The sequence below is a fragment of the Delphinus delphis genome, chromosome 5 (genome assembly GCF_949987515.2).
Source record: "Delphinus delphis chromosome 5, mDelDel1.2, whole genome shotgun sequence".
Lineage (NCBI taxonomy): Eukaryota > Metazoa > Chordata > Mammalia > Artiodactyla > Delphinidae > Delphinus > Delphinus delphis.
Genome location: NC_082687.1, coordinates 45170843 through 45180010, shown reverse-complemented (window position 1 = coordinate 45180010; position 9168 = coordinate 45170843). Strand labels below are relative to the sequence as shown.

The following is a 9168-nucleotide window of genomic DNA, read 5'->3' as shown; positions in this document are numbered from 1 at the left end:
TTGTTCCAAGTATTTCACTGTTTAAATTGAGGCAGGGGCAGAAGTGGTGTATTTTAGAATACCTCCTTATCTGAAGCAAAAAGCAAAGCGTCTTTGGAAATCCTGTTTCCTTTTTATCTCACCTCTTCTTTTTATACCTGGCCTTCTCTCAGGGACTTACTCTTTTGCTCAGTCCATTCTTTCAACAAACGTTTAATGAGCACCTACTATGTGCTTCAGCTACAAAGGTGACAATCTCTGTCCCTGAGACCGCCACAGCCCAGGAGAGACTTGCACAACCCCTGGGTCTTATGAATACTTAAAGATCAGCGCTAGGTTGTCAGACGTTTCCTTTTGCTTGGGCTAATTGTAATAGTTACAGGATCTGTCGGTTACAATTTATCGAGTTATTCTGAAAAGTGAATCGTTCCAACTCGTGCTAGTGCGGAGCAGAACGTCCGCTGGATTGTGGTGATGGGACTGGAAATAAATTGGGCCCCTGCTGTTTCACAGCTCGGAGTTCAATGCTTGGACAAACTCCCCTTTGACAGGCTAGCCCATCTGAGGTCAACTGAGAGACCCAGGACGTCTCTTCTCTGGGCCACTCATAATCCAGGCAGCATCTTTCTGATGCAACTATTCTCATAAAATAATTAACCCTAGACCAGCTATTTTTATTTGGTCCTATAAAAATATAGCTGCCGGCACTCAGTCCTGAGCAGGAATCAAGACCTCCACTCTTCAAGGGCATGCCCCAGTGTGCCCTGCCCTGCCATTTACTTCCCAGTCTTTGGCATTTGGGGGCGCAGCTGGAGCCACCGCTCAGAGGCTGCGTAGTGTTCCACTGACAGCCTCTCTCAGGGAGAGGGAAAGGTGCATTCGCGGTGGGAGGCCTCGCCTAGGACACACACACCGATATCCTCCCAGGCTGCTGGTAAACCCACGATGCGACGACCTGATGGTCTCAGAGCAAGGAAGATGGATCAGATCTGCCTCACTCTCTTAGTGCAGCCGGAGTGGCGGGGTGTGTGTGTGGGGAGTAGCGCTGGGGTCCTTGAATGTGGGCATACCCCCTCCCAAGTGAGGGCTGTGGATCCGGTTCGCGGGTCCCTAGGCTGTGCAGGAGCCAGGACCACGCCATCTTCCCCTCCAGCCCTCCCTGGTGTGACCACTTTTGATGCCGCCCCAGACAAAGGCAATCTGAACTCCAGCAGAAAGAATAAGGGGATCAGGTTGCTCTCTCGGCCTCCCCTCACTCCCCCCTCCTCGCTTCTCCCCTTTCCACGTGACTCTCTGGAATCTTTTGCAAAAGCTCCGAGTCTCTGGGTCCATTTTCACCCGGAGCAAAGGAGAGAGGAAGGGTGGGGGAGGGGGTGGGGGAGGCGGAGGAAGGCGGAGCGTGTGTCCTTTAAACGCGGGGTTCCAGAGGGGGGCCTTATTTTGTGCGTTTCCGGGCTCTCCGGTCGAGTGGCTTTAGTTCGGAAGTCCTTTCCAGGCTCTCTAGCATTTTCCTCGCTGCATTTAAAACCATGGCTCCTCCTCCGCTCCCGTAATCATACCTCGACCCAGCAGACCGGCTCGGGGTGCACGGGGCGGAGGTGGCCGCTGGCGCCGAGCGAGCCGCGCCCCGCAGCGCTCCTCGCCCGGGCCAGCGGCGGGGGCGGGAAAGTAGCGGCGGGGTCCCCGGCGCTGCCGCCCCCGGCTTTCCTCAGAAGCTTTCGCGGAGTCTGCGGCAGGGAGCGCAGCCCGCGGCGGCGGCGTGCGGCTGCGGCGCCGGCGAGTCCCACGAGCCGCCCGCAGCGCAGCACGAAGTTTCCCGCGAGCCGCCCCGGGTGGCTGAGGTCCGCCGAGCCGGGTGGCCCAGGCCAGAAGGAGGAGTGGGTGGGTCTTTTGGGGCTCCTGGCGACCCCCTCGGCCGACGCTGCGAGTGTCAAGCGAACTTTAGAAAGCTGCTGCCGAAGAACCTGCGCCGGGATCTCCACGGTTGGGGACCCGAGAGCGGGCGGGTCCGGCCTGCGGGAAATGCGGGGAGATCCAGTCGGCTGGTGACGGGCAACTTTCCGGCGAGCCTTAGCCGCGGGCCACTGCGCCCTGCCTCCTCTTTTATTCTCCCGAGCTCAGCCGAGGTTGGCGCCCTGCTCTGCTGGAGAGCTACGCGCGCTCTCCGCCCGGCAGTGAGTGAATTGAATCCCTCCCCCTCCCCCCCGCCACGAGAGTGTCGCTCTCGCCCGTCCATCGCCTCATTTCCCCGGAGGTGACCGCCCGCTGCCCGCCGCCCGTCGCACCCCGCTCTCGGGGCGCCCAGCCTGGGGCGCCGAAGGCTGCGTTTTGGCTGAGAACTGGTTCTTGGATGCTGAAGGCTGGGCTTGCCCAGCTTGGGTGCAGAGGCAGCAATGAGTGTCTTCAAAGTGTGGCTCGGGGTGGCCCTGGCATTGGCGGAATTTGCAGTATTGCCTCATCATTCTGAAGGTGAGAGAGCGGTGCCGTGTGTGTGTGTGTGTGTGTGTGTGTGTGAGTGAGATCGTAATTTTTAAAAAGCTCAGCGGGTGTATGGCATTGTGGGTCAGATGGAAGTTTTTTGGGGGTGGGTGGGTGGCCGTGGAACTAGAGGGGGCTTTTTGTGAGAAGATTCCAACTCCTGATTGTTTTGTATGCAGATCACAAGCCCCACTCCCTTCTCCCTCTCTGCCCTGAGTGCATTTGGGTGGGTGGGTGGGTGGCCGACCGAGGTACCATCTCTGAAATTGGATTCTCTTTCTTCCCACTTCCCCGGTGCCCCCGAATGGAAAGCATCTACGTGGAGCGTAGGTGAGGAGTGAACAATTGCAATTACCTGTGTAAAAATACTTATGCTCCTATGAAAAATAAAATCCGGCACCTTAAAACCCCCTTCTCGCCCTCCCTCCTTCCCCCAATGAGTCTACCCGTAAAGTCCAATTAAGATTTTATAAGGTGGTTAGAGCTTGTTCTGGAAGTAGACAATTCAATCGCACTGCAAGAAACCTCCCCAGTACAGAGAGGCACGAGCCTGCCTCTTCCCCAGAAAAGAAGTGGTTAATAAGAGTTTAGCTCCGTTCTCTGACTTCGCCCCCTGCCTCCCAGTTTTCCTCCGAGGCTCCAACCTACGTGTAAAACCCTGGAGCTGGGGGTGAGAAAAAAGGAGATTGTGGGAGTTGTCGCCATGATAGCAAGAGCAATGTGAGCTCAGGCAAATAAATTAATCGATAAGGAAATCAAGAGTTTGGGGGTCCTAGGATGGCGGGCCCGGGACGCAAGGCGGCGTGAGCTCCCACCTGCCTAGAGTCGCGAGGAAAGTCGCCTAGCGGGTGCTTAGGGAGGGGGAAGGGAGGCGGCGGGCTGAGGAAGGCGGCTTAATCTACCGCGCAGGGCTCTCGGCTTCCCCTCCCGGCTCCGTTCATTATTCATCCAGCTGCGGGAAGAAGAGTTTACCTGCCCCGCGGCAAATCAGAGCCGCAGCCGCGGCCGTCGCGGGCGCTGGGCGGGACGCCTTCTCCGCTCGGGTGCGGACCCGGGCGTGGGACTGGGGGCAGCGGCAGCCCCCGAAGAGGACACAGCCCTGCTCGGATCCACCTGCAGCCACCTGAGCAACGGCCTTTTCCTAGCTAGCTTCCCGGGAGAAAGTGACGGTGGCTTTGGAAACGCACGGCAGTGGGGACTTTCCCGTGGGTGGAGCGACCGCCAGCCCGCACCCTCCCGGGAATTATGTCAAGTGTGTATCATCCCTGGGAAGTGCAGGTCTGGGGCCTGTGCAGCCTTTTTCAACCAGGGCATAACCTGTAGAACCGTGTCTTTTGTATGTGTGCGTGTGTATGCAAACTTAAAAGACAATAAAACGTATAGGGCTTAATTGTAGTAAAGCACATGGGAGAGTCAACCTAGGCCACCCAGATGTGAACTTGAGACAGAAAAATTACGTTTGCACTTGGTGGTGGCAGTTTCCTATTAAGGATCATGTTCCAGCAACGCGGAAAACGTGCTGTCCGTCCCCGATAGCTCACCAGGGGGCAGTTGGAATGATGTAAGAGATTTGCTTTTCAGAATCAAATCTCTTGAAATTACAAAAGCCATTATTACTAAGGGCCTGCAGGGTTCGCTCTTTGGAAGAGTGGTTGACAAAAAGGGCAAAGTTTAAAAACGTCCAAAGTCTTCTGATGGGGGAGGAGTGTAGGACGCGAGGGGCGCTATTCCTCCAAAGATTCTTTGGAAACTTTGCTTCTTATTCATCCCACCTTCAGAACATTCTAGAATCATCCCACAACTTGGATTCTTAGATATCTGAGAGTTTCCATCCAAGTCATAATGATGCTTATCTAATAATGAATGAATGAATGAATGAATATGGACATTTACTGAACACTGTACTATTTGCCTCGCACTATGCTAAACACTTTACATACTTTATCTCATTAAATTAATTAAGTGATAACAGTCCTACGGCCAAAAACTCAGCTGTCATCTGATGAGTCCTTCGATTTGGTTCAGTCAGGGTTTTCTTTTTCTCTTAAAAATACGAGCATTAAGGTCAAGAATGGAGAGCTTAAGGATATTAGAGATTTCCTCAAGTTTTTATTATTAGCCTTGGAAGTGATTTTTAAAAGTGGAAAAGAAGCATTCACACGTGTGGGTCTCTTGATGCAACCTACTCTGTGATACTGTTGCTGTCCGGGCCATGGCAGAATTTGTTATTTTCTTCTCAATGCTCAGAGAGCATGTCATATATGTTTCTGGTGCACCAGTTAATAATTCTATAATTTTAGTTGATAAAGATACAATCTTCCTCACCTAACTGTGTGCTCGCAGAGGGCTTAGGATGGCCCCTGGTTATTATCCTTCCAACTCAGCTCCTGGTACACAATAGGTGCTAAAAAATTTTGGTCAGGTGAATGAGTGTTGCCAAATCACGTTTCAAATTAAGCTGAGACTGTTGCTGTGTGACCTTGAATGAACCACCTAACTTCTTTGGGCTGTGGTCTGTTATTCACCAAATGCAGAAGTTGGCTAGGTGATAGCTCTAAAATACTTCTGCTAATCATCCAGCATAGAAAAAAAAAAAAAAAACGATCAGTATTTGCTGCCTTCTTTTTGGTCAGTTGCATCTTTCTAGTTCTGAATTTTATTTTAATTATTAAAAGAAAAATGAAGGTTTACAAGCAGGTTATTGGCAGTGTTATTTTACATTTTCTTATATCGCCAAGCTAACAAACTACTGTGATTTGCGAACTTAATAAAATCAACAAGTCACAGAGAAACTTCTAGCAAATGTGGCTGCTTTGTGAATCAGATGTGTTTCTGGAGAAGTACATCTTGAGTTGTGTCGACCCGTGGAAATCCTGTGAAGTTACACTAGATAGAACATGTTGGCTGTGGATAAAGAGTCTTGAATTGGTTAAGAGAACTGAGTTCCAGTCTATGTCCATCACTCCCCATGTGACTTTAGCCAAGCTTACAATCTGCCAGTCTTTTTCCTTTAAATGCCATTAGCAGAATATACTGAAAAGGATCATTTGATAGACAGAGTGTTTTATTTATGGGTGGATCAGCATATTTGGTTCCACTCTTGGTAGAAGTGTTCCTTCTGTGTAGGATTCAGTGCTCAAAACTCAATGTTAAGGAAGGAAAGACATTGGATGGGAAAAAATAGCCTATCTCTTCATTCTTTCATTCCACAAATCTTTATTGATAGCTTATATATCAGGTTATTAGGTTATGTCTGGTAGGGACATACAGACATCAAAAAAAAATAATGCCTTCCCTCAGGGAGTTCGCATACCTGGAAATCATTAATATAGGTAAGGTAGCAGTAGGGACATGTAAACGTTGGTCCTTGGTGGGTTTCCCAATATCGAATAATTGCAACTCTGCATCTTTTGGCTTTTGCAACTACCAGCTAGTGGAAATAAAGGGTGTTGTATTGTCATAGGCTCTTATTTCCATCATATTGCATTTCTGTTCTCCTCTGGGGATTGGATCCTGGGTGTTACCCTCTGCAGATAAATCCTTTAGTGAGAGCATGGTCATCTGTATTCGCTGTTGTGGACTTGAGTGGTAATATTACTCAGTTTTACTCAGATATGAGTAGTCATAAAATACTGTCCACCACTTGCCTCAGGAGAGGAGAGGGGACTACCAACATGGCATAGTTGGAGTCGTGTGCCAAATCTTACACTAGTTCAGAAACAGTTGGCCCATTTTTGTTTTAACTACTCTATTAATTGATCTGACTCCTGGTTGACAATAATCAGGACAGGAGCTGTCCTGTCAGTCCAGAAAAGGATTCTATTTTAACTGTTCCACAGTGTACAAGCCATATGCTGAATTATAGCACAAAATAAAGCCTGAACATTTAACTACCAACTTGTGGCTGCTTGTTCCTAATGAGTCGTATTTTTGTGATACCATGCTGTCCAAACTTCTTCATATGTTATGGTCATGTGCCACTACTTCTTTGAACAAATGGGTCTGACATTTTGTGACTTCGATTTAACCTCTCAAATTTCCTCATGTTATCAGGTAGGGTTTCCATAGTGAATAGTTTCAGGATGTGAGTACTGGTGCAAATTATATCTCACATTTCCTCTGAAAACTTCAGATTTTATACACGTGTCTCATAATAGAGTACATTCTAATGTGCCAAAGGGCCTAGAAATGAATATGAAATGACATTTATTTAAATGAATATGGAGTGACATTTTGCCTACGTGACCTGCAAGAAAGGCGCCACCCACAGGAGGAAGGTCTCAAGATCTCAGCTTCCTTCATGGCACTATGTGATCCCTTCACCCTGCACAACTTTATGCACTTTCTCACAGGTGTCAGAACTTAAATTACCTGCCTTCTCAGCTGTATTCCATGCCCTGAAACTGGCAAAGTCTCTTATTTTTCCTGTTTTCCCTTGAAGAAGGCCTGTTTCTCCTTCTAGATCTTCATCATCAGTTAGAATTCCCCTTAAGCTGGAGTTTCAAGTTCAAATAAAGCCCAAATCGAAACTTCAGGTAGAGTTGCAATCATTCCAGTGCTCCTTAAGAAAAAAAGTGACGAGCGGAGAGAGTAACTTTGTTTTCCAAAGTATATGAGTTGATCGATTAGTGAAAAGGCAGAACCAGGAGCTGCACCTAGCACCCAATGCCAACAAACCTCCCAACTTAGTCTGCTGGTGGGTGTGAAGCTGGTGCCAGTGTGGGAGAAATATGCTTGCTTTGGAGGATTGCATCTGGCATTGGGTGGTGATGAATGTTTGATGGGACTGGGCATCACAGTAGAATGCTTTCTTTTTTTCTACAGGGAAGCAATGAGGGTTTGGAAGCTGTGTTAATGGAGACGCATTTCTGCAGCTGCCTTTCGGGTAGAGATGTTGTGTTTTAGGAAAGCCCTCAGAGGCCAAGGCTTATTTCTTTTAGAATTGTACATCCTAGAGCAATCCAAATTGAGTTGTTTCCCTTTTCTAATGATAGAATTTATCAGCAGTTGCACATAGTTTTGACTTGAGTTTCTAACAGATGTCTGGCTTAACCAGGTGTGTTTGTGATGCCACACTCAATGCTGCTTTATGTTTTCATGTTACTGTGATTTTATAACATCTGTCTACATTTCCAGAAATGGGTTTTGATATGAGTACTTGGATACATTTTAAGATACCTGATTCCTTTTGGAGCTTTGAAAGTTTACTGGCCTTTGGAGGGTAGTGCTGTGGAGGAGGGTAATAAAATTACTTGAGGATGGTTTTATCTAAAGGGTAAATTTTGTTTGTTTACTCTAAAATTTAAATTTTGTTAAATTGTACCTGAGTGATCTTTATGTTTAACTTTTAAATGTGAGAAGTAATTAAATAAGTCCATTTACATAATTGAGGAATTGCATTGTGTTGATATATATTTGTGTACTTATATACGATTATTTTTTTATTATTTATTTTTTTGCGGTACGCGGGCCTCTCATTGTTGTGGCCTCTCCCGTTGCGGAGCACAGGCTCCGGACGCGCAGTCTCAGCGGCCATGGCTCACGGGCCCAGCCGCTCCGCGGCGTGTGGGATCTTCCCGGACCCGAGCACGAACCCGTGTCCCCTGCATCAGCAGGCGGACTCTCAACCGCTGCGCCACCAGGGGAGCCCACGATTATTTTATATATATCCATATCCACATGTCATATGATTATTTTATATATATCTATATCCATATATGTGTTTATATATATCTATATCTATATATATCTCCTTTCTTATGATATACCATAGACGGAAATACTGTCTTTGGAACAGAATTTCTTAAAACTAAGTCAGGAAGAATTTTCCCCCAACATTTTATCTCAAGTTATTCTTATTTGAATTTCAAGGGCACAAAAAGTCATTTCAATAAATTTGCCCATGGAGATCTTTGATTCAAACCCCAAGTGTAAATAACCGTCTCCTTTTCTTTGAATACTGTTCTTAATTCCATTATTAGTAGATAAGGTAGACCAGTCCTTTCCTGAGAAGTTAATAGTTCTGAGACTTCACAAATGATCTGTTGGCATCCAAGCACTGTAGTAAAATGTGTCCTTCCCTCTTTGGACATTAAGTGTGGCACATTGTCAAGGTGTGCTCTGTCTTGGTGTGTGTATGCTATTTCAATCTGCTTTGCAGCCTGTTTCTGAGCTAGTATCTGTTAGCACGCTGCCTACATGTTGATAGGTTAAATCAACACCTGCTGTGCTGTTTAAAAATTGGTTTAGAAAAAGCATAATTTTGTGGGCTGGAAAGCTCCGTGAAGGAGATGGGATCAAGTTCAAGGAAATTGATTAGACCAAATGCATCTCCTGCAGGAAACAAAAATGAAAGCATTGGCATATGAAAGCATTACCATGGGATCCTAAGTTGGCCTCTTGGGTTGGACTGGAGAATTTGTGTAAGCAAAGAGTGGCAGAGAAGGCTGGATAAGTAAATTGGGACTGGATTAGGAAGGCTTTGCTGATTTGTCATATAGGAAAATACACCAGTGTATTTATAGCATGTCGTTATACATACATTTATTTTAAAATTCAAATAATGAGTTTTAATAATGCTTTCCCTCATGCATGTCCAAGAAATGTTGTTTTGGTGTATGGGATTATTTCCCCAGGGGCAGAATCCTCAAGCTTTGGAAAAAGCACAGTTTACTGATTATGATGCATGTAGATGCAGTTTTAGTGTACTTT

The 9168-nt window shown here is 47.0% G+C and overlaps 1 protein-coding gene across 1 annotated transcript in view; it reads left to right on the top strand.

The window, feature by feature from the left end:
- The first annotated feature begins 2324 nt into the window (after positions 1 to 2324).
- FRAS1 (Fraser extracellular matrix complex subunit 1) overlaps positions 2325 to 9168 on the top strand; it is a 464038-nt gene continuing 457194 nt past the window's right edge. Inside the window, exon 1 of the mRNA XM_060012300.1 lies at positions 2325 to 2448. Coding sequence (XP_059868283.1) covers positions 2373 to 2448 — 76 coding nt within the window. The 5' untranslated portion in view covers positions 2325 to 2372. The remainder of the gene's footprint in view (positions 2449 to 9168) is intronic.